The sequence below is a fragment of the Eleutherodactylus coqui genome, chromosome 13 (genome assembly GCF_035609145.1).
Source record: "Eleutherodactylus coqui strain aEleCoq1 chromosome 13, aEleCoq1.hap1, whole genome shotgun sequence".
In the NCBI taxonomy this organism is placed as follows: Eukaryota; Metazoa; Chordata; class Amphibia; order Anura; family Eleutherodactylidae; genus Eleutherodactylus; species Eleutherodactylus coqui.
Window position 1 is genome coordinate 27,659,861 of NC_089849.1, and position 26,037 is coordinate 27,685,897.

The following is a 26,037-nucleotide window of genomic DNA, read 5'->3' on the forward strand; positions in this document are numbered from 1 at the left end:
AGCCATTCAGCTTTTAGAATCTCCCCTTCTTTTACCCCGGAGCACGGTAGGCGGAGCAAACACGACCACACCCATTTGTAATGTTGTATCCAATCTTTTTCGTTTTCTCTTTGGAGGCGGTGCGGTACGGACCTCACTCACATGTCCTGTTTCGACCAATCATCGTCAATTCCTCCTACTTTTGGGCGGGAAGCTCCCAGCGCGCCTCCTCACAGCCCTTCCTGCGCGCGCCCGGCTCGCCTCGGTCTTGGCGCGTTTTTGCCTCCCTCTCGTGCGCGCGCCTTGTGCTCCGGATCTCGCGAGAAATCCAGCGGTTTCACTATCGTGTTTACACTAATTAAACCCATTACCCCCCGATAATCCGAACCGAGCCGATCCGGATTAAGTCGGGCGGGTGGTTCCGGAGCGGATCCGATCCCTTTCGCCAAGAAATCACCTCACGTTTCCCGACCCCCATCACCCCCCCTCCAGTCGCCCCTGTCTGACGTAAAATACTCATTTTTTTCGATATTTGGTGACGTAAAAATATCTTCTTTTTCTGGTGGGGGGAACAAAAATTCCTTTCCCTGGGGTGGGGGGGTTTGTTCGGAGATTTCCTCCCCCGCCCCCCATGACCGGACACCCCGCACTCGTGAGGTGCGGCGCCGGGCTCCGCGCTTAGGAAAGCCCGGGGATTTGCGGCCTAGTGACTGGAGTCTGGAGAAACACGACGGCGCTGAGGAGGAGGAGGCGGGAGGTGAGGCCGAGAGCGAGGTCCCCGTCCCCCCCAGGGGGCTCCGAGGAGGAAGAGACCCCGAAGACTGGGGGCAGAAACAGCGAGGGTCGGAGGTAAGGACAGCGGGAGGGCCGGGATCTGCTCCATCAGCCTCCCCCGGGCCGCGGCGTCCATTCCCCATCTGATGGCTGCAAACTTTACATTATGGCTGCCGGTGGAAAGTTGTAAGAAGTGCGGCCTGCGGCCCTCTGCCCGGTAATGGCTGCTGATACCTGATGATACATTGTTACTACCTGCTCTAATACTCTTAAAGGGGACCGGGCCAGAAACCACCGATCTGGCCGGCTCGCATCACTGTAATCCGCGCCGTGCCGTCCGCAATGATCCCCTTAATGCGCGCCAATATAGAACATACTTGCGCACCATTCGTGTGAGCAGCAATATGGCCACCTATGGGAGACTGCTGCAGCGCATGGCGCACGCACGGAGAACACCCTGCCGCCGCGGTCATGTGAGCTCAGCCGGAAAAGGGTTATGGATGTATGTAGCCAACCCTGCGTAAACTATAAAGCTAATATCCCCCTGTATCTGCGTCATCTGACCTCACTGGGCGAGACGACCCGCCATGTTCCGTAAATACGTCACGCGGGCTCCTGATGTAGCGGGCAGGTTTACCGGACGTAATCGGGGACGTTCCTTCTATTGGTGCAGCGGTCGTCTGGATAAACCACCCGCCTGACCGCGGCGCTTGTCGATTACAACCGGTAAGCGGGGGAGCGTCGCACAGCGAGAGGTTATTTATTGTGTTATGCTACAGATTCCAGTCCGCGTGGCGAAACGCAGGCAGCGAAAAGCACAAACGCTCGCTTTTTCGTTCACACTGGCGGATACGAATCGCGTGTTCCACCAGCGGATGAAAAGTTGCAGCTTGCTCTATTTTACCGCAGGTGACCTGCATTTTAGTCAATGGAGGCCGTCCGACCCGCAGCGCGTACGCATCTAACTGTGCATGGGCCGCGGGTAACCCGTGTCCTCGCTAAGAGACGGCGTGGAAAATACAAATATTGAACGAAAACCTCGAAAAACTGTACTGCGCATGATTAATGGCAAGCTACCGCGGTCATCTGCATTACCGAACATTTAGGTACATGGGGTCGCCGGCCAGGCTCACAGCTGGATCCATTGTGACCTCCTGCATGTGGAATCCGGCGGGCCCCTTGCGCGAGGGCTCTGCGCAATCCGGCGGGCCCCTTGCGCGAGGGCTCTGCGCAATCCGGCGGGCCCCTTGCGCGAGGGCTCTGCGCAATCCGGCGGGCCCCTTGCGCGAGGGCTCTGCGCAATCCGGCGGGCCCCTTGCGCGAGGGCTCTGCGCAATCCGGCGGGCCCCTTGCGCGAGGGCTCTGCGCAATCCGGCGGGCCCCTTGCGCGAGGGCTCTGCGCAATCCGGCGGGCCCCTTGCGCGAGGGCTCTGCGCAATCCGGCGGGCCCCTTGCGCGAGGGCTCTGCGCAATCCGGCGGGCCCCTTGCGCGAGGGCTCTGCGCAATCCGGCGGGCCCCTTGCGCGAGGGCTCTGCGCAATCCGGCGGGCCCCTTGCGCGAGGGCTCTGCGCAATCCGGCGGGCCCCTTGCGCGAGGGCTCTGCGCAATCCGGCGGGCCCCTGCGCGAGCGCCGCCTTAGGGGGACTCAGAAGACCATTGTAAAGCGGCCAATGTAGTATAAAGGATCATTACACAAGTCTCCGCACACGTCTGACCCTGGGAAAAAAGCCATTTAGTTGAAGCTCAAATTCTTCGTCTTTGTTGCGAGCGGCCGGCAGTCAGCGATCACATAGTAACCCCGGCCTCCTGTTCCTCTCACTGTCGCCCTCAGTTGTAAAGATGGCGGCACTTGTAGCACACGTGTCGGCGCTGGAGAATTCAATGTCTTTACACGGAATGGCGGTGAGATGGACAGAAGGTCCGGTTTACTGTGTGACTCCCACTGATGTTGGCGCCTTGTCTCACTGCAGGCGCTGCGTTTCCATAATGGGAGCCCTAAATATAAAGTCAGAATTTTGAGATTATACTAAATTGCCTTTTTTAATTTATTTTTTATTTTTAGTAATGCCGGTGTAAACATTCTGAAATGGGTTAAAAATGGCGCGCACCTCAAAGTCTGGCCTGTCATCGATTTTGACGTGTTTCGCCTCTGACCACATAGTCAGACCTTACATTATTAAGCTACTGACTTTTTCCTTGCAGAGATCCAGCAACGTGACGTAGTGGGTGCAAACGGCAACATGTTCCTTCATGTTAATTGGCGCAGGCTTGCCAAGCCCTTTTTGAATATTTTTTTGTTACACATGGGTTTGTTCACATCAGTGTCGGAGATTCCATGATAAAAACGGACAAGATAGTCCAGCATTTTATGGTATTTCATCCTGTCCGATCCTGCAAAATAATGGACGGCCGGCTGGACCCAAGTCAGTGGAGTCTGTCCAACATCGCTTGGTTGTGTTGTAAGACGGATCCGTTCAGCCGGGGATTGACATTTTCTTGCTCCCTCAAGATGGAAACTCCTAGTGCTTATGTGAACAATCCTAAAAACATTTTTTAGACCCACTAAAACAGCGTGGCAAAGATCACATGATCTTTATATAGCGCCAACATGAGGCAACATACACCAAATAAGACCCCTCATACCGTAAACTGATGGGCAGCGCATTGTAGAGTCATGGCAACGCTGGGAAACGCATGCATTTGTGAATTTTGAAGGCAGCTCAGGCGAACATTGGCCGCCATGTATGGCTTTACCCTTAGGCTACTTTCATACTTTTGTGTTCTGGTCCGTATTTTGCATCAGGGTGCGTTCACATGTGGTAGATTGCCTGCGGATTTTCTGCACCAAAATCTACAATGGAAACTATGCTGCTGACTTGATATGGATCCCCACTAAAATCTGCCACATGGGAACGCAGACTTATACTTTTTCTTTGTAAGTTCTATTCTAGGTTTCCAAAAACTGATGTAAATCCAGGTTAGGCCTCCGTATCCGCATCAGAGACTCCCTTCCTCCAGCACAGATCTGACACAAAATCCCAGAAGAAATAGTGCAGCATGTTGTGTTATTTCATCTGGGGGAATGCCGTAAACCGGATAGACCCCATTATAGTCGGCGGGTTCCAGTATTATCATTGTTCAACTGCGAGGATGAGCCGAACGACAGAAATAGACCAGGTGCAGATGTGAATGTGCCCTAAGGCCTCATGTCCACTAGCAAAATTGAATTACGGAATCCGCATTCAATTTTGCCCATAGGGAATCATTGGCCATCCGCGGTCAATTAAATTGAATTTTGCACCCGCGGATGGCATTTTAATAGATTTGCGTTTTTTCACGCGTGGGAGAAAAAACGTGGCATGCTCCATTTTACCGCGGATCGGCCACATTGCTGTCACGTTGCTAGCAATAGGTGCGGGTGTCCGCATGGAAAAAAAGTACTATTTAAAGCAAATCCGCGCGGAATCTGCTGCAGATTCTGCGCGGATTGTATTTTTCTAGTGGACATGAGGCCTAAGCAATCAAGATGTTGCAGCGCCCTTGGCATACTGAAATATATGGACTTTATTGTAGAATTCTTAGGGCTCATGTCCACGACTGTGTTTTCACTATCTGTGATGCGTTGCACACACGTATGATACACCTGCGTGTGGACACTGCGTATCAATACGCAGGAGAAATAGAGCATGCTGCTATTTATTTCTCTGCGTAGCATGTGGAGCCCTACATATGCAAAACATTGTATACAGGCAGCAATTCGATATACATCCCTGCTCTGAACAGAGTTGGAAATAAAAAAAAAAAAAATGTCCTTTTTATCGTGTTGCTTTCAACAAGGATGGAATAAAGTTTACACTTTTCAGTATGCCGCGAGGGCTGGAACGTCTTTGATTTCTAGTTTGTGTTAGTTACTCCAGCGGCCTCCGTTTTCCCTGCAACTCCTTAGAATCGGATTCATGCTTATTTAGGCCCCTTTTACACGGGCGACAGCGATATCGCTGGGAGCGGAGAGTGTGACAGAGCGGACAGCGCCTGTTGGGGTAATGTTGTTTTTTTTTTTTTCTTAAATGTAGACTTATTTTAGGGGACACAGTAGGACTTCCTACTATAAAAGTGGCACCGCACAAAAACCGTGTTTTCGTGCGATGCAGCACTAAGGAAGGCTCCATAGGGAAACGTGCTACAAAACATCGCAAATCGTGGCAATATTCAGCATGACATGATTTTTTAAATATTTTTTCTCGCGCAATGTAGCAGCCTGCAAAACATCGCTAATGTGAAGGAACCCATTGGAAAGCAGGGGCTTCACATACATGGGATTTGTAGCGCTGTTGCATTGCCAGAATAGGGGTCGATTTTGTCGTCTGTGTAAAAGCGGGCTTAAGACTGTTGGTGGTAAACTGGTTAAACATACGTCTCTATTTTTTTGTGTCTGTGATGCAAAATATCGACCATCATATGTGAATGTGACCTAAATGCAATGCTTACGTATCTTCTATTTTGCATTAGTTAATGGTGTCCTGATAGCCGACTGATCCTGATAAGTTCCAATGGAGCTCGTTGTCTTATAATGGAGTCAGTCAAATCTGTCAGGTTTCTGCTTTATTTTTATTGAAAGGATCGGGTTGCATGCTACACAATGAGGTTTTTGTTTTTTTTACAAGAACCCAACACAGTGACAACCAGCGGCGACGTGGTGGGGATGACGCATGCTAATGATGGAGCCGTTTTCCTTAGTTTTAACAATTTTTAAAAAAAAATTCCCCACTTAAACAGGTGGGTAGAAGTGACACAACCATGTTTGTGTGCATTTCCTTTTGTTTTTGATACCTAGAACAGTGATGCTTGCTTGTCACATGAGAGAAGTAACTTATGTGATGGAGTCTTGCCATGTCTAAAGGAGAAAGTGGAACAGTTGCCTGTAGCAACCGTCCATAGGTTTCGGCCTCAGACTAGTGTGGAGGAAAAATGGAGCAGTTTCCAATAATCAATTAGGTTTTTGTTATTTTTTTCACCTACAGCAGAGTAGAAAATGAATACAGTTGAAATGATTGGTTGCCGCATGTGTAATTCTGCTCTAGATTTTACTTGTTGCCCCCGCGTATCCCATTAAGTGCAGTTGATGACATCTTTGCACCATCAGACTCTGACAAACATCATAGAAGTGACAGCAGTGATATTGCCAATAACTATGCCGCAAGAGAGATACAGTGAACATTGGTTAAAAATAACTAAAGCAATCGGTGGGACAGACCCATCCTACTACAAGAAAGCTAAAACTATGTACTCTTAAGACCCACTGAGCACAGTCTGTCCCCACCACTGTCAAAAAGCCCCTTCCCCCTCCTTCCTCCTGGAAATTAAATGTCATACCATGCCACTCACCATGTGGCCACAACTGCAGCATCTTGTATACTGAAGTACCGCAATTGCAATATTAAATGGAAATTACAGTAACGTGTTAGAAGATGCCGTTAATGGGGCATCTGTATGATGTAAACGGATTTTCCCATCTCAGATTACTATTTCACTATTTTTAAAATTGCAAAACGATGCACTTTCCCATAAGATGTTTATTTCCAAAATGCTCCGTTCTCCAGATATTGCAACTATTGATTCCTGTCCTCTGGTTGTTTACTGCTCGTTGCCAGGGAAACAGACACCTATGGAAAGAAATGGCAACGCACAGTGGTAGCTGGTGACCGGGCCGAAAGCGAGTACACATGCGCTCTTGAGATCCTGACCAAGATATTTAGATAAACGAAATGCGCAAGTCCTGGCTGCCTCTGCCGTTTCTATAGAAGAGGTGGGTCTGTTCCCCTGGCAACAAGCTGTAAACAACCAGAGGGCAGAGGAATCAATATCTGGAGAACGGAGCGTTTTGGAAATGGACATCTTATGGGTGAGTGCATTGCTTTACGATTTAGAACACATTGAAATAGGATTCCCGAGATGGGAATACCCCTTCAAATTGCTTTCGTATTAAAAAGTCTCTAAGCATCCAAACTTTTTCTGGACCTACATGTGCACCCTTATCCAATTCTAATGGTTGAAGCAATTTACTGAACACTTCTTCTATTTTGAACTTACTCCCATTGATGGCCTCTGATCATTTTCAAAAGGGAGTAGATGGTGGTGAACTTTACAACTCTCGGGGCTCAGTTGAAGGAGCTAATGATTATAGTTTGCTCAGTAAGACTCTCCTTACATCTCCTTTGGAGCCTCCAGCGCAAATCCTTTCCCAAATCTGGGCTGAAATAGTGCAATATTAGTCAATGGGAACCATCCAGTGCCATTATGTTCAATCATAACTGATCAGTTTTCTGTAGGATTTCCATCTTCCTACTCCTGTGACGACAGAAAATGGAATCCCAGGTGCAGATGTGAATAGAGCCGAAGGATTTTTCTTTTTTTTTTTTTTTTGGGTATTGATGAATGCGTCTCAAAAGAATGAGCAATAAGAAGCCTAATATTTCCGGGGATAAAAGTAACGGGGTGGATAAAAAATCAGTGTCAGGCCAGATTCACACTACTGTGAACTTGTGATCCTTAGGCCTCCCTCACACAGGCGTTTTTGTACAGCGTTTAGCTATGCTTTTTCAGAATAGCGATAAACGCTGTACGACGCGCCAATTCATTTCAATGGGGCTGCTTGCACAAGCCTGAAAACGCAGCGTCTTCAACAGCGTTGCATGTTCTATTTTTGGACATTTTCAGCCCTGCGTCCCCCATTCAAATGAATGGGCAGTGGTTTCAGCGCTGCCGAAAACGCGGCACAACTTTGTGCCGTGCTTTTGGCAATGCTAAACGCCCTAGTTACACTGCCTAAGTAAAAAAAAAATCAATACGCACCTTTCAGGTAATGACGCTGTCCTCAGCGGTTCTCTCAGCACTTGTCAGCCTTCAGAGGAACTTTCGCTGGTAACGGAGATTCTAAATCGCAAGTCTTTCCCACTGATTTCAATGGGAAACATCACATCACATCAGACTCGCACATCGCATGGCATCCAAGTGCCATGCAATGCCTTTAAAAGGTCCCATTGAAAGAAATAAGCGAGAGGTGTTCCAAGGGATCAAAAAAATCCCTTATGTATGTAAGTCCATTCGAAAGAATGGAGTTCATATTCATGCGTCTTGCAACGCCTAAGACTCGCACCCGTGTGAAGGTAGCGTAGGGACACAACACTGGAGGATATTTATCCAAGCTATCACCCAGTGAGGTTGTTCCTTCTCTCTTCCAAAGGTCTTTGGAAAAATGGAGCCTGACTGCTCTGGGCAATTGCCACAAGCTTTAATAAATCAACTCCAGCAGCACAATGAAGAAGCTAAAGGCATCAGAAAGTGTAATACCTACAGTGTACCAGATTTGTTGCTTTAGGCACTTTTATGCTTCTTCTGGCAGTTACCATCCAGACAGGGCCAAAAGGACATTGTGGGTTTCTAACCATATGGATACGTTTAGTGTGTACTTCGGGAGCTTTCTTACTGGATGTACATCATAAATAGGAATGGGAACTTAGCCGAAGAGTAAAATTCACCAAATTAAAGGGCTTTTCTGAGCGCCTCAAACATTGGTGGCAGTGGGGGGCAATATAAGTAAAAACCTAATACTCGCCTTCAGCTGCACCGGTTATGTGGGTTGTTGACTCATGTGGCCGCTGCAGCCAATAGTAGGCCGGACAGGGACATCAGTGACGTCCTGTAAACCCGCCTTAGACCCTCTACACTAGAAAGCTTATGTGTCAGGTTTACAGGTCTGGCGCCACTTTGTGTGGATTGCTTTTATATGCGACCAAACTATATAAAATAACTTGGAAAACTCTTAAGGAAGGATGAGTACCATTTTTAGCTCCAAATATTAGATGCACCACAGCCATCAGATGGCGACTGAGATGCGAGTTTGCCAGATTGGTACAGGTTGACGAGTGGCGATGGGCACTCTCTAGGTCAGTAGCATCCAGGTTTGGAAATCGCATAACCTAGTGTGTCAACTTGATGCTAATCCTGCAATACCGCATCATTTAGTGGATAGAACCGCATTGCAGCCTGATGTATCATGAGGGTAGCTATAACTAGGGTTTACGCTTCCTGTCGACGCTTACCACGCACAAGGATCTTGTAGAGTTATCTCGCTGCATCTGTCCATTGCATATTCCGGTCATTTCATACTGTGCCTCGTCTGTTAAGTCAGTATCCTCTGTTATATCTTAATATGCATTTTTAAATCTATTCTGTTTAGCATTGATGATAAACTTCTATTAATTGTTGATGCACTAATCTGTTATAATTATGACCTTTGACTCCATTACAACTACCTTCTACACCACAAGCTTTTCTCAGCTGACATTCCCTGGGTTAGCGCTGACATATGTGATCTTTGTTACTAAAAGGATATATTTTGATAAATATATTGCCATACAGCTTTTTTTATGCCAGCAATGCCGCTATGAGGAGCACTTTCGCGTTAGAAGCAAGAGAAAGCCGGGCCAGCTCTCATGCAATGGGCATAATCTAAATACACCTTTTGTGCACACTTTCACCAAATCTTAACTGCATACACCCTATGACACACTTGAGAGCGGGTACAAATTAGTAGCCATCCATAGAAGATGTTAACCACTGAAGAAATTTGGGGTGATGGGCTTAAGAAACTTGCATTTTGATTTAAAGGGTTATTCAGATTGTCAGTGCCAATCTGCACTGTGGTCAGAGCGGAAGCGCGGCTCCGACCCCTGTGTAGTGGCCGGTACTTGTAATTGCAGGTCTTATTGAAATCAATGGGACTGCAGCCTGCAATTACAAGCGCTGCGGAATAAGTTAGTGCTATACAAATAAAGATTACTTTTATTATTAGTACAATCACAGTTCCCATTGATTTCAGTGGGAGCTGCGCATGCAATTATGAGCGACAACCACTACACAGAGGTCAGAGCAGCGGCTTCCACCCTGACCCCCAGTGTAGCCTGGCACTGACAGTAGCCGCTGTCTGGAAAACCCCGTAAAGCAGAAGTCTTGCCATTTTTAATTCTGTCTTGCTATGCCTTCTGAATCAGTCAGTGACTTACTGAGTTTTTGTAAGGGATTAGCTCACATGTCTGATGAAGGTGACCTGCTGACATGATGGCTCGATTCTTATGAAGATAATTGTCGTCTTTGATGCAGCGCTGTGTAATGCATAGTACTTTAATTATGCCTTCCTCCCGCTTCTCTGACAAGATCAGTACATTGCACTGTTTAGCCTTTGCTTAAAATATCAGGAAGGATTTTTTTCCCCCTCTTCTTGTAGAGACTTGCCACAGAACAGATAATGCCCCATCCACGTCTGTGTCTGCAGTTCCGGGTCTATTTTTGTTATTCAGCTCCATCCTCTGAGCCAAATGGTGAAAATGCCAGAACTGCTGCATCCAATAAATGCCTGACTTGAATGGACCCCATTGACTATAATGGAGTCCGCCTGGGTTCTGGCGTTTCAACTGACGTTATTTTGTGTCTAAAAAAAAAAAAATATATATATATACACACACTGTGCTGCTTCATTCCGGAGACTCTGAATGGATCCTCTGACATAGGTGTGAATGCGCACCGGTGAAAATTGTGTAACCATTGGTGACAAATTTTTGCCGGCATTCTTCAAGAATTAAAAGGGGTTTTGCAGGGAAATGCCACTAATGACATATCCTCAGATCATCAACAGTTCGGCTGGGGTATCGGCCATGCAATATCATAGGGGTTGGAGCAGAAGCAGTGTTGGTTCTGACCATTGCTAATGGACGGCGCTTGTAATTGCAGGCTGTGGTCTCATTAAAGTCAATCACAGCTGCGCTGGCAATTACAAGTGGCGGCCACATCACAGTTCAGAGCCAACTGCTTCTACTCCAAATCCTGTGTAGTGTGGCGCTGATAGTGGGTGCCCTATTGGCTGATCAGCCAGGGTCGGGAGCAATGGGCCTCAGCTAATCAACTACTGACCTGTGCTGTGGTTAGGTATCGGTGGAAAGCCCCTTTAAAGAGGTTGTCCAGGACTTTATTACTGATGACCTTTCCTCAGGATTTTGTCATCAATAGTTCATCTGCGGGGCTTTGTCTCTCGGGATCCCCCTTGATCAGCTGTTCACCTGATCACAGTCATTGCGAACAGAACTGGAAGCCAGCGGCTCTGTCTGTTCCCAGTGCAAGCTGCACCTGCAGTACCAAACCATGCCACTACGCTACAGAGTTGTCGGCATTCCGTTTTGTCTGCAATGACAGTGGTTGTCGATCAGCTTACTGGAAGGGATCCTGAGTGGAGTACCCTCGCCTATCAACTATTGACCTATCCTGAGGATAGGTAATCAGTAGATTGTTTCACAGATGAAGCTATATGTATCCTAATCTGTATTGACTATAATGGCTATTATTCATCTGGCCATACATGTTCGATGGTGGGTGACAGATGGCCATCTTTCTTGGAATGTATTTCCAAGTGATGTTTATTCGGTGGCAAAGAAACCTTTTGTAAGCCCTTTAGCCATGCCCACTATCTCTCCACATATAGGGGGTTATATGAAAGAGATCCCCTGTAGCTCCACCCCCTCTCTTTCTTCGCTATGGGAGATTCCAAGGCTGTTGCACAATCTTCTCCCATTGATTTCAATGGGGCCTCACCCCATTGAAAGCAATAGGCGATCTTGCAGCTTTTTTGTATCGCAGTGAGGCTTGAGTGAAAACATCACAAATGAGAATGAAACAATTGAAAATCATTGGTTTCATAATCGTGCTTTCACTCACTCTCGTTGAAAATCTATCACTAGTGGGTAAGGGCTCCTTCCCACGGACGGATTTCCGCCGCGTAATACGCGGTGAAAATCCGCCGCGTTGCCCGCAGCTATTAGGTTCTATTGAACCTAATAACTCAATGCTCACGGTGCAGAATTCCATCGCGGAATTCCGCACCGTGAAATCACCCGACCTTACCTGCGGCATGCTCTATTTGCTGCGGGTGTACGCGCGGCCGGCTTCCAGTGCAGTCAATGGAAGCCGTCCGTCACGCTATCTTCCGCTGTAGCATTATATGACGCCGTGGGCGTGTCATATTGCGGCCGGCGCGCCACGTGCTCTATTGCGCATGCGCGCCGAAGTGTCATGCGGGACGGAGGAAGCCGGATCCGGAGGTAAGTATTGGGGTCTCTGGGGGGCGCCGTGACGGGCTCCGCCGCGGAATTCCACGGCGGAGCCCGTCACGGCCGTGGGAAGCCGGCCCAAGAGCCCTAAGCGTAGGATCCCATGTAGTGGCCGGGATGCAGCGGGGTTGTGGCCAAGAGCTTCAGTCATGCGAGTTAGTTTGGCTAACTGTTCATAACTCCCACACAGTCTTAAGCAAAGTAGTGGGCTATTAACAGCTTACAGTAGCACTTAATTCATTTTCTAGCCATGCTGACCTGTATGACAGCTGCTTTTTAGGACCCTGAAAGGGGTTTTTCCAAAAATAACACTTCTCACTTTATCCACAAGATAGGTGATAGATGTCATATTTCTGCTGCCCCCACAACTTGGCTAACTCTTAGGCCACAGATGTTGAATGGAGCTGCAGGCCTCATTCATGACTGCTGCATTAAAGCTCCTCATTGGGCTTCTGTAGTTAGGAGGGGGGATGGTTTAGGATCTCCACTCTAGTAATACTGGGGGTCCCAGCAATCAGACACTTATCTATCCTGTGTATTGGTGATGAATCTCCTTTGTGGGGCATAGTCAATGTGTATGTGTACACCGACGGGCCAAAAGTCATGAGATAGCAGAATCTATGTTGATTATGAAGTGGTACTACCTTCGGTGATGGCTTCAGAATCCCCCATACTTGTATAAGTTGTGGTGGCCAGCATGCTCGTGGTAGGGTGACGCGAATTATCAGAGCTTCAGTGAGGCATGATGGTGGGTGCTAGAATAATGAGATATTTCGTTTCTGAAGTCTGTGGACATTTAACATTGCGCTTTTGTCTAATGAGCCCTAATCAAGCACTTATGGGATGTCGGAGAGGTCCATTCACACCGGATATCCTGCACCTACAAATGCCAAAAAGCTGTGGCTGGCTGTCAGGACCTCTTCTGTCTACTTGTGGATTTGATGCCACGACAAGTTGCTGCACTTCGTCGAGCAAGAGGGCTACCCGGTATTAGTTCCTGTCCCATGACTTTTGGCATGTGAATGTATGTGTATAAGATTAGGAATACACACAGACTATTCGAGGACCAGCTGCATGACTGTCGCAGTCCACAGGAGAACCCGGAGCTGTGGGGCCCTGTGATCTGCATGTGACTTTCTTTTCTCAACTGGATTTTTCTGTGATTTCAAAGTCGTGGATCTCTCCAATAAGCACAAACATTATCATGCTATACGGGGGAAGGTAGCCAGCTGAAGGTACAATATCGCTCTATTATAGAGAGTTGGGTGTCGCCTCGGCATGGCTTAGTCGGATTCATTACAATTGGAAATATATAATTTGTAAGGGCATTCCGTATTTTCCTAATCCTGTGATCGCAGGATGATACGTTGGTGTAAAACGGGCGCAGTATCCGGGCGCCTTGTGACGGCATCGCTGTGGGGCTCGTCTGTATGATGGCTGTTTGTTAATAAATCGCCTTGGAATGAGTATTGCAAGTTTAACATTTCCGAGCCTGTATCTGAACAGTAGTTTTAATCCATCTCCCCCAACCCCTCCTCTCCCGGCGGTAGCAGCAGTTTTGGGAGGTATGTGGCATGCGAGGTAAAATGGTGTCTGCTTCTAGAGAAAGGCGGCATTTAATAAATAGGGGGAGGGAGGTCAGAGTGTGAAGCGGTCAAAATACCTTCCTAATAGGGAACACGGAGGCCGAGGCTCCTGAACTACATGAAATGTCCTCTTTACATGTGGTTTCCTCTTTGCAGAAGGAGGCTTTGTCTGCATTGATTTACAGTCAGAGGGGAAGAGGTCAACCATTTAAGGCCTTGCTGTTGGTGGGAGTCCCTGTACGTTACCGCCAGTACCTGTATTACAGAATCGTCGACTGAAACCTGCCATTCTGAGCGTCGTCCGCTAATTGCTCTCGTTCTTTGTCTAACTGCTTGACAGCTGAAAAAATAACGTGTCACGTTGGATATTTAGGCTGAATATCCGTTATAATCGAATGTTGATGGTATGCGTTGGTGGACAATACCTTTTTTTTTTGTTAGAAAGGCTTCTCATAAAGATCATCACTGGGCATCTGTATGCAGGGACTCCCAGCGATCCGGTGGGCTACCTGACATCAACTGCTCAATGCCCCTGTAGTGTCACCACTGGAGAAAAGGGACCCCGTATACATTTCTCATTGACCTCTGTTATGTAGACAGACATCAGACAGAATGAAAAAACTCCAACCTTGCTGAAGGGTATAAATGAGGAGCCCCCTCTAAGTGCCAGGCCTTTTACATTGGCAGATTAATTGCCCGTAACAACTTCTGATTGATACAGTAAGCTAATCAGCATTCATTTAAGCCGGCTGCACACGGCAGACTTGCACTGCGGCGTACGCCTCCGGATTCCGCAACAAATAACATACTATGGCAATACACGATTTCATGTCAATGAATTGAAATCTATTGCATTTCCCCCCCGCGCGCTTATGGAGGAGAAATCGTAGCTTGCTGCAATTTTTTGCGGGCTCTGCACGGATGGCTTCCATTAAAGTGAATGGAAGCTGTCCGTCTTGCAGCCCTTCTGCAATCATCATTGTGAAAGGGTCGCGTGATGCACGTCATCACCTAGCGACAGCGCAAACTATTCTGTACTGCACATGTACTGGCCGGCATGTCCGCAGAACAGAATAGAAGACACCAGACAGGTACACAGGGGTCACCAGCCGGGCACAGCGTTGGATTCCGCATGTGGTATCCGACACGCCTGTGTGCAGGCGGCCTTAAAGGGGTTGTCAGAGTGAGGGCATCTCAATGGGTCCCCCATGATGTTAATTAAAGCAGCTTGTGGTTCCAGTTTCCCTTCTCACATCTTCAGGCAGCCATGGGATACTGCAACGCCTGTGGACAGGCAGCCTTACTTCTAAGGGTATGCCAGTTTTGGCTACTACCGTGTTTCCCCGTAAATAAGACAGTGTCTTATATTAAATTTTTTTTCAAAAAGGTTTAACTTTTTTACATGTATAGCTGCCTGGACACTATTTAAATTGACTTTTTTAATTGTTAGCAGGGCTTAATTTTGGAGTAGGGCTTATATTTCAAGCATCTTCAAAAAGCCTGAAAAATCATTTTGCATCCTCAAAAATTCTGGAAAATCATGCTATGTCTTATTTTCAGGGAAACAGGGTACATGCAAAAAAGGAATGCTTTGTAGGTCTCCACTCACTACCCTGTATCTGGACACTTGTTTTTTTGTGTAGCTATGTTCTGGAAGAGTACACTGGTTCGCCTTTTGCCTTAAGAACTGCAGCAATTCTTCATGTTCTAGATTCTGCTAGGTGATGAGATGGTTCTACAGCAATATCGGCCCCTGTGGACAGGAAGCTTCTTGTAGTTGCCACAGGTTAGAGGGAGGGACTGAATGCTCTCAACAGCTGACAGGAAGGGGTCATCGATTCATGCTGCTTGTACTAAATCCTGACATGTAGCCACAGTCCAGCAGAAATCTGGTTTCATCTGACCAGGCAATGGTTTTATACTGCTCAGTGATACAATTTTTGCATTCTTTTGCCAACGGTTTCGCTGTTCTATTTCTCTTGGACACAATGGGGTTGGAAGGTTTATCTGCTCTTATAGCTTTATAGCTCATCCGTGCTAAAGAAATTGGTGCATTGGGATACATTTGTTGACGCACCATTGTATACCGTTGCAATTTGCTTGACAATCGCCATGCGCTGGATCTGTCACGTGACAGACAGCGGTGACTACCAATGAACCCCATTGATTTATGGGATCAGTCGGTTATTTCAACAATGTCATTTTGACCGTAAACCGAGCACCCCATTTAGCCTGTCAAGAGTGACACAATCTGCAAATGTGAACAGTCAAAACATTCTCCGCTTTGTATGACAGGCTTAGGCGATGTAGCAATTTGGCAAAGACTCTTGAACTGGGAATCTCTGTATCCTAGTCTTTGGGTGATTTCCCTACCAGGGAACAAAGTACATTATGACATTGGAGGGCATCATTTGCTTTGTAACAGTAGTAGATTGATGGAATTCTACCCCAGTGCCCTTGTCTGCTGCACAACTGCTGCCAAACTCAAGTTTTCCATTGCTAAATCCAGTATTAGAGTCTTAAAAATAGTTAGAATTATTCATAGTGCTAAAGTGTCCTTGGCCACGAGAAGCAGGTCACTGACTATCTGTTCCAGTCTTTATTCAGAATACTGGATCGCTTTAGATTTTAGCTTCTCCGCACGCAAAATGAAACCATGAAAAGTTGGCATGAGGAGCTGACTGTCTCTACGTTACTTACGTTTGCTCCTGCTTGGTATCGGCACTAATGGTAGTTATTACTAGACCCACAGCAGTTGTCTCCCAGCTTTCCAGAGCAGTTGAATGGATTAATTGTTAAAGCAACACCCACCTTGACCCCCTATTTTCACAAAGGTCTTCAATATCAGATCAGTGGGGGGTCCTTTTCTTTGTGAACTGCTGATCGATTAGTTGAAGAGGCCTTGGCGCTCGGGTTAGCACCATGGCCTTTTCACGGTATACCAGGCATGGTGCCGTGCCTTTCATAGTGGCTTGTCCTGGTACAACTGCTCAATCCCATTCACTTGAACATGACATCGCTGGCCCGAGAAGAGGCCATGGCGCTCATTCGCCGATCGATGGGGATTGGAGCAGCCGACCCCCACCCATCTCAGCTTCTCTGCTCATTTGCTTCAATATATGGGTGACAGTCTCCTCATAATTTCTTAGGCCCTATTTACACAGCTGATATTTTTGTGTGAGTTTTGTGCTTTGCGAGATGCCTACAACTTGTACAGAAATAAAACCCTTTATTTGCAATGGGCGTATTTTACCTGTATGATTTTTCTCTTTTTTCCTCTCAGCGATGCTACAAGAGAGAACATGCTGCAATTTGTCTGTGATTTCTCGGAAAACTCTCCCATTATTTCATTGGGCGAGTTAAAAATTCAAACTCGTATGTACATGTGAGTGCTGTACGACTTTTAGATTTTCCTATTCAAATGATGCGATTTTTCGCACACGTAAAAATCGCATGTTAGGCAATGTATTTTTCTCGCAAAATATATCACACTCGCAATGCAAAAATCGTACGTTTTTAGTGCGATATCAGTTCGAGTTTCTCTGACCAATGTTGCACTCGCCTGTCTAAATGTAGCCTCACTGGTGGTTCAGTAATCTGTACATTATAATCATTCTGTCCTTGTAACAAAAAAATGTCACTCTCAATGCATTTACGTTGTCTTGGGCTTCTGGTGGGATTGTGTGTATGCACAGCAGCTAGGCAGGAGAGGCCGAGCTACCGGCCGAGGGATAGGAAAGCATCCTGAGTGAATGATAGGCAGGGGGGTGTCCCAGACTACCTCAGTCTCCCTGTAGATCAATTATAGATCTGCTCTAATAGACGTGAGCTAAAGGCCCATTTACACGGGACGAGTGTCGGGCAAGCGATGCCCGGCACTCGTCCCTGCACATGCTAGCTCTCATGCACCTGCACGGGAGCTAGTATCGCTGGATCACAGCGGGGCGGATTGAGAAGATTTCTCTCCTCGCTCTCCCCCGCCCCTCTCCATTGACTGAACATAGCGGCCGTTAAGTACTGAACGCTGCTATTTACACTGAGCGATCAGCGATCTGCTCATCGTCCATCGTTTATGCTACATAAATGGGCCTTAAGACATATAGCTAAGCAGCAAGTTCTGCAGAAAATGGCTTCCATATCCGTTTTGAGCTCCTGATTAGAAATTCACTTTTTAATGAATGTAGGTGTGCTCTGTAATTAAAATGTACTGGACATTCCTGGTCTATGGAAAGCTAATAATAATCACACTTATTTATATAGCGAATGCATAGTACACAGCACTTTTAAATCACTTGATATAAAGTTTTATTCTCACTGGGGATCACAATCTATATTCACCTAGCTGTATATTTTTGGAGTGTGGGAGGAAACCCCTAAGGCCGGGCTCACACTCACGCAATTTCACTACGTACTACGCGTGCGTAATATGCGGTGAATGGAGTCAGTGAACGTACATTGATTTTTCATTGGTCCATTCACTCATATGAATATTCATTGCGTATAATACGCACGCAAAAAAAATTGCATGTTGTATTACGCACGATAGAGCCCATTGTTCTCTATGGGCATATAATCAACGCTGTACATATGCGATGCGAGTTTGGGCGCAGGGTTCATTCCCATTCAAATCGATGCCTTGCTGCTACAACACTTCCTGCTCCACCCAGTCCTGATCAGCAGAGAAGCAGGGAGTGCCATAGTTGACCGCTGATGACCTCGTCCGACTCGCTGCACTGGACAGTGGGCCAGACATTCAGCTGATGGACGGGGATTCAGAGCGGTGGAACCTGGCCATCAACTACTGATGACCTATCCAGAGGGCAGACAAAAATGGGCAGACAACCTGTTTACTCATTTGTGCTAAATTTTAATTGGTGGCTTAGGTGTGGTCTGCAATCCAATCCCCAGCTCATGGCTGACCACCCAATGGTGATTGAGACTAAATTTATGTTCTAGTACTATATGTTGATCTTGAATGCATTCTCGCATTTCAGCATGTAGTTCCCAGTAGTTGGACTCCCAGTAACTGTACTTTCATGGCAAATCATGATTTCTCGAGGGGAAAAAATGTACTTGATGTTTAACTCACCACTTCTAAATTTACTATGAACTATATGATTGAAAATCTTCATAGACCATATGATAAATTATTTATTCCACTGACTTTATAATGTAATATTTTTATATGGCAGTGTGGTGTTGTGTGGAGAGACGCCCGTAGGTCCCAAGAGCTCTAAGATTAAATTGAAGATTTATTTCAGTCCGTATGCATAGCTGTATAATTTAGACATTGATTGACTCTTCTGCCATGACCCTTCAACAAAGTGATTCATCTTTTTCTGTTTTGTATTTGCAGTGGAAATGATGGAAGAGTTGCATAGCCTGGACCCTCGGCGCCAGGAATTATTAGAAGCGAGATTTACCGGAGCTGGGGTTGCAAAGGTAATTTTCCTGCTTTTAGGACTTGGGCAATTGAAATTGTCATCTGTTTGGCTTTCTTTAAAGGAATATTCCTATCACTTTATAATTGGTGTGAGTCTAACCTCTGCAACCTCCACCGATCCAGAGAATGTTGCTGCAGGGCGTATTTAGTACTGAGTCCACTTCTCTGTTTTCTCAGCACAGTGGTGCCACGGCCATTCACTTTGTGGAGAACTGCAGCTCCGTGCCATTCAAATGAATGGGATCAACTGCAGTTCCATATGCAGCCAGGTGGCTGATAGTGGTGTTCTGTAGAGAAAACTAGTGAAATGGACGCAGGGCTTAATCAGCGCTACCAGTCTCTTAATTTTTTTGGATCAGTGGGGGTCCCAGAGTTCAGATTCTTACCAACCATAAAGTGATGGCATATCCTAGCACTATGCCATCACGTTATAAGATGGAACTAGCCTTTTAAGCAACTGTATTGACTTGCCTTTCTATTGTGTCTAAACTGTTTACAAAAGCTGCACCAGTCAGTCTTTTTTTTTTTAATTGCATTTTCTCAACTTTCTGCCAAAAAAAGGGGGGGATAGTAAGAGGCGGCATATTATTTTCCGGACACCATTGAATGCTAGTAATATTGGTTTAGGGCACAGAAAAGAACTTGCTGCATATTTGACACATGAATGTAAAAATACTCCTAGACTTATTGCTGCATTGAATACTGACTGAATTCTTAGCATTGCAGCTAGTCTGGGAAAGGATGCCTTGAGGTGACCATATACATAAATGTTGGTCGTTTTTGGCAAGACTGGTCAGCCATGGAAAGTGTATGGGGGTGTCAGCTTTCACAGACTGCAGATGTGGGGCAGAAAGAAGGGTCATCTTGGATTCTAACATGCCCACTATGGAAGTTAAGACTACATCTAGACCTGTCTGTCGGTGTCCTCCTCTCCCCACTTGAGAGCACATGAACGCTTAGCTGGGTGTGCATGTGTTCTCAGTAAGGAGATTGTGGAGGAATAGACATCTATGTGAAAGCAGAGCAGGTTCTGTCCTGGCTTCCTTCTTCCATGCTGAAAACTGCATGGGACAGAACGTGAACCGCCTGTAGGAGTCACTATGCAAGACGGAGACCATTTTGGTTTCAGTCTTGTATCGTTTCCATACCTGTAAAGTCTTTTACACTGGATAGAAAAGTGCCGTCCTTGTCATTCTTTCATGATAAAGTTTTCAGTATAATTTTTCATGCAGCCAGTTGTGTTTTGCAAGAAAGCCTGTTTATATCAAGCACCTTGTCACTTAATGAACAACTAAATATCACAAGCTTCTCCTGCTGGAAGATGATCCTCGACTACACTGTGACATTTGACCATTCTGCATGGCAACAAAATCTCAGCCAAACCTCATTGTTTCCACATGAAAACTAAAGTCACAGGCAGCCCATTGCAGAAAATATGACTGGTTCAGATAATTTGTGATGATCACAAATTCATCTCCGGCCTTAATTGTACAGGGACGCTTTCAGGTTGCAACTTTACCGTGTTTTTCATGCGGCCAAATGTCACAGTATAACCCTGACGTAAAGGTTCGTTATTGCATAAGAGTTACTTACAACATTTTCTTAGTAATCATTAAAGGAGTTTTGGAGAGATGCAGCTGCGTGCTGGGCAAAACAGCTGCTTATGCAACCATCTGGCGCCCAGCAAGGATTGTATGCGAGTCCGAATCGAAGTAATAAGACCTGTGCGAGACACTCTCACAGGATGTTGGATGGTTGCTTCCCATCCGATGTCAGATCGGATGGGAAGGGATGCCTGGACAACTCCTTATAAGAGACTGATTGTAGAATTTGCCATATCATTACAAGAGAATATTTTGTGTTAATTCAAGGATTTGTTTGGTTTTTGTTTTTTTTAGGGACAGTTGAATAGTGAGTCTTCTAACCAAAGTTTGTGTAGCCTGGGTTCTCTGAGCGACAAAGAACTTGAGGTACGATCTGTTAACTAATTTTTTCTATTTTTTTAAATATGTAACAATCACTTTGTTCATCACATTAGAACAGCAGTTGGATTTGCTTATTCTAGGTGTTTGTGTTTTTAATATTTGCAATATTCATGTGTAAATATGTACTCCTTGCACTTACTGCGTACATATGTGGATAGAGCATTTTACGTGTAGGGATCACCACTGGTACTAGTTTAAGGAATTGACCGAAATAAATATCTGGCAGAAAATGGGATATCCTAAAATTAGTCTTGAGCCCTGTTTATTTCTGTTCATAATGGAACCAAAGTAAAATGAAAATAAAAGCTGGATCCCTCAAAATGGCAAACATGGCGGTCCCTAATGAAACTCATTAACTATAATAGGTTCCATCCAGGACTTCTGTCATTTTATTGGAAAAAATAGCACAACATGCTGTTGTTTTTCTGGCATTAAGGCCTCGTTTACACGGGCTACAAAATCTCGCTACAAAACACATGCATGTGAAGCCCATGGTTTCAGTCTACAAAACATAGCGATGATTTTGTAGCCTGTGTGAATGAGGCCTTCTAACCGAACCCCAGGATGGAGTGAGCTGTCGAACGTTTGAAAAGGACCTAATTCATCTGGAAAGTTCCCCGCCACACCCTTGCTCATACTAGTTTCAGTTGCTAGTCCAGATGCGAGAACCCTTCTGATGATACAGAAGATGGGGCTACTGTAGTGCTCTAGTCTGTAAAGATACAATATCAGTCTTGTATGTTTGCTGAGCCGTCTTAAGGTCCATCAGATTGAACTCCCACCAGTCACATCTTGATTGCGAGTTGATTGTTTTAGGGACATGTGATCAATCTTTTAAGCTTACCCCCACAAGTTTTTTTTTGTTTGTTTTTTTTCCCCCCCTCCTTTAGGCCGCCTGCACACGGGCGGGATTTCCCGCGGGATTTCCGCCACTAAAAGCCTGCATAGGAGTGCATTACAATATGCACTCCTATGCAGATGCCCGCGGTTTGGCCGCGCGAAATGTCGCGCGGCAAACAAACCGCGGCATGTCCTATTTCTGTGCGGGGCTCGCACAGAAACGTCACTCACCTGGCCGCCGGCTCCGGTCTGCGCATGCGCCGGCTGCCCAGCAGACGGCACATGAAAGAGCCGGGGCCGCCGGGCGCAGGTGAGTACGCGCTCCTCGCTGCAGGTGCTCGGGTCGGGTCCCGCAGCGAGAATTCTCGCCGCCGGATCCGACCCGCCCGTCTGCAGGCGGCCTTACTCCACTCAAAAGTTGTTGTTTTTTTTTATATTACCATAAACGTGGTTGCATGACATTCCTGTTTGATGCATAATTGTTTTAATTTCTAGTTTTGCTTTGATGCATCCTCATTTTTCCTGTTTTGTACTTAAAGGGGTTATTTGGGGATATAGTGTTCTGTAAAACCTTGCTCAGCCTGCAGTAGTAAAATAATAGAACACATGCTCTGCTTTTCCTCATTTGCCAGCCCCTTCCCGCTGATCTTCACTACTAGGTGCAGGGATCTGGCAATGACGTCCCCGACAAAAGCCATGTGACCACTGCAGCCAATCACCAGCACGCTTCAGCTGGTGAATAGCTGCGGCGCTAAAGTGTTAGGTTGTCATCACTTCCCTCCTGGAAGTGAAGTTCAGCAGGGACTGGAGAGCTGGCAAGACGGCAGTGGCGGGGAAATGGGGAAGGGCGAGTATGTGTTTTATTTTTTTGCTACAGGCTGAGCAAGGTTTTACAGAAAACTACACAAATAATTCCTTTAAGAGAGTCCGTCAGCTCTCCTGACCTGTTTTTAGTATATTCCCATTTGTCAATTTATTCATAAATTTCTAAGTAGCATAACTGAGGAACAGCACAAAACGGAGTTCTACTAAATGCTTTAGATTTATTTAATGGGAAATACAAGTATGTAGTAAATATGGCAGGACCTCCCTTTTTTAATTTAAAAAAAAAAATTTTACAGCATTTTTTAACCTATTTGAATTTAGCGATAAATCACTCTTACTTTAAATGTATATTTTGTACTTTTCTACAGTCTCATTTTTTTGTAACCCTGAACACGAGTACAGGATTTCCCCTTATATAGTAGGACAGAAGTGCATATTTCTGTGTCATTCTAAAAGGTCTCTCTTTAGCAGACTCCAGAGAAAAAACAGAATGACCAGAGGAACCGCAAGAGGAAGGCAGAACCATATGAAACAAGCCAAGGTAATGTTTTGGTCATTGGGTTTATCGTATTTTATCATTCATGTAAGACATCCTATTGTTAAACTGACTTCTTACAGAGATGCAATAAGGAACGTCTGAAAAAAAGGGACCAGAAGGTTTGCAACCGGGACAGTTACAAAGTTTCTATGCCAATATTTCTGTTGTCTCCTGTGCCATCAACGGGATACAGGAGACCTTCCTGCTGTTTATATTCTGTTAATGGTAAAGGAGAGAGGCTATTTTGAAAGTCATTAATTACAGTATCTCCTTCATTTATTGGTGGAGTAGAGATCTATTTGTGCCAGGAAGAATAGATGCAGGAAACTTTACTTCCTTTCACTTGCACTCGCATAATGCCCCACGAGCGCTGATGTCATCGTTGGGTTGTAAGCACTTTTGTAGAGCGTTTAGACAAGCAGATCACTGCTGTATTTTGGCTGGCTTCTTGTTCAGCACATCACATTCTGTGTGAAACACTGAGCGAGAAGTTAGCGATTCAGCAATGATTTTCATGCTGGTTGAAAGCAAGCAACCAGTGAACTGTAACTGAATAGTGCCCGATGGCTGTGCATTTAGATGCAACGATTATATACGTAGATCTGTTCTTTTGAACCAATTTTCCGCTATAATCGTCCCATGTAAGTGGCCTTTTAGTCACATTGCTCCCACTGACTCGAGGGGAAGTTGGGCTAAGACTTTATTCACATGCTATGAAAATTCTGTGTAGTTCATGCAACACACAAGAATGGAGTCTTTTAGGAACGTTTTCAATGTTTTTCCTCTGATTGAACCCCTTTTTGGCACAAACTATAGTACAAGTATATTAAAGGGGTTGTCAGAGTTAATGAAAGGCCATCCTAAAGGGTCCCTCATGATGTAAAATAACAAAATGGCTCATACTTATCTCTCCCTGCTCCTACCCCACTGCAGTCTCTGGTCTCCCTAGTGACATCTTTACAGATTGCAGTCAGCCTGAGTCATTTCCAAACTAGCTGCTGCAGCCAATGACTGAGCGCGGTCATTGGCTGCAGCGGCAGGTTTCCAGGACGTCACAGGCTGACTGCAGCTTATAAACAGCAAAGACCTGGAGCTTCTGTCAGGGGACGAGCGGTAAGAGGTGAGCATATCAGCTCCTTTGTTGTTTTGCACCCTGGGGGGACCCTTTAGGGATGGCTTTTCATAACTGACAGCCCTGTGAAGGGATTGTTGTAATAGAAAAGCAAGGGTAAACCTCTGGTTTGTCTGTTTGTATAATACATTCTATTTAAATACAAACGATCCATAAGATATTGTTAATTTGGCCCTCCTACAGTTTAGTCCTGTAAAAGTACAGATGGGCCTTTTCTATTCTTTATATTCCGCAATAGAGAATGTTACTTTGGTATTGTCTTAAATTGAACTTTTTAAAAATCTTTATTTTAGGGAAGAACACTCCTAGAGGACATAAAATTAGTGATTATTTTGAGGTAAGAAGTTCACACTTTACTGTAAGTGATATTTTTAGTCTGTAGAGTGGACACTAATATACTAACCAATCACCTGTTTTTGTGATTTAAATATATTATAAATTAGAGAATTCTGCTCAGAATTGGTGCTAAGGCATTTGGATACTTTTCAAGAAGTTATGAATTCTTGATAAACTTGGACCATTTAAAAATAAAATCCGGGTTTTTCCTTCATAAGAAGTTTTGTTTCACAAATGGCTAGATAAAATGGGAATCTGTAAAGTAGTTTAAAGCTCATTTTTAAGGCTTTTTTTATCTTTATTTTAATGCAGTTTGCTGGGGGAAGTGGCCCGGGGACAAGTCCAGGCAGAAGCGTTCCGCCGGTTGCCAGATCCTCACCGCAACATTCCTTATCAAACCCATTACCCTTACCGGTAAATCTTTTTTTTTTGTCAATTATAATTTGGGTATGCTCTCAAGTGCAGCTTTTGGTGCGTTTTTTCCCCATTATTATTTAAGGGTTGCTTCACATACTGCTTTTTAATTTTTTCTTCCTTGGGAAAACGCAGCTACAGAATTTGATGCATATTTTTGAGCCAGCAGGAAAGAGAATTCCTTTTTTTCCCCTACATTTTCCATTCCTTTGGAATCCGCTTCTGACTTGAACCTAAAAAAAAAAGCTGCATCAAAAACTGCAATGGTATGTTTCCAAAAAAGCAGTGTGTGTAACCACCCTTTCTGTTAAGAACTATTCCTCTCCACTCTTATACTCATGCATCTTCTACTTGACCAAGCATGTATGTGGTCTCAATGGGAAGAAGGCAATAAGCTATGGCCAGTCAGCTCTAGCAATGGCTACTCTTCAGCAGGAACAAATTGTCATTGGCATGTTGAAATTCAGTATGCCCGAAACTTCTTTCCCCTAACTTATGCTGTCAGAGTCAAGTTACTGCGGTACACACTATATAGTCAGACAGTTTTAATGTGTGGGCACCTCATAAGCATAGTTTTTCTACTGTGTCATTGAGGAACCTTGGGTATAGCTCCTACCACTAGGAGGTGGACACTAAACAAAGGAAGATTTGACTCCTTCTACCAGCTATACCCCCTCCTGCAGTGACTCGGCTAAATCCATTTTAGCTTAGTGTCCATAGGAGGCAGATCTTCAAAATCCTGGAGCTCCTTGGACTTGGTTCATAAAGTGACAAAATCTCCCTAATACCCTACTGAGAAGGGACACTAGGGTTGTCCTATCTTCCCTGCTGCTTCCCTACTTCCCAAAGGCCTGGGGGCACAGAGAAGCCCTAATTTTCTTGTGACCCACCAGCGAAGATCCCCCTTGCTCAAAGTCCCTGGGCTCCCCCACCCAGGGAGCCAAGAAATAGCGGAGAATCAGGTAGGATATCGATTCCACAGCATAATGCACCTACCTCTGAGAAGGTATGTATGATGTCCCATA

The 26,037-nt window shown here is 45.5% G+C and overlaps 1 protein-coding gene across 3 annotated transcripts in view; it reads left to right on the forward strand.

Moving 5' to 3' along the window:
• The first annotated feature begins 274 nt into the window (after window positions 1-274).
• Window positions 275-26,037, forward strand: part of TLK2 (tousled like kinase 2) — a 51,196-nt gene continuing 25,433 nt past the window's right edge. The window contains exons 1-6 of one of the 3 annotated variants that reach the window (XM_066587483.1): window positions 275-828; window positions 18,856-18,941; window positions 20,841-20,912; window positions 23,061-23,133; window positions 24,556-24,599; window positions 24,911-25,012. In XM_066587483.1, the coding sequence (XP_066443580.1) occupies window positions 18,861-18,941; window positions 20,841-20,912; window positions 23,061-23,133; window positions 24,556-24,599; window positions 24,911-25,012 (372 nt within the window). In that variant the 5' untranslated portion in view covers window positions 275-828; window positions 18,856-18,860. The remainder of the gene's footprint in view (window positions 829-18,855; window positions 18,942-20,840; window positions 20,913-23,060; window positions 23,134-24,555; window positions 24,600-24,910; window positions 25,013-26,037) is intronic. The other 2 variants (XM_066587484.1, XM_066587486.1) reach the window with 2 other exon arrangements.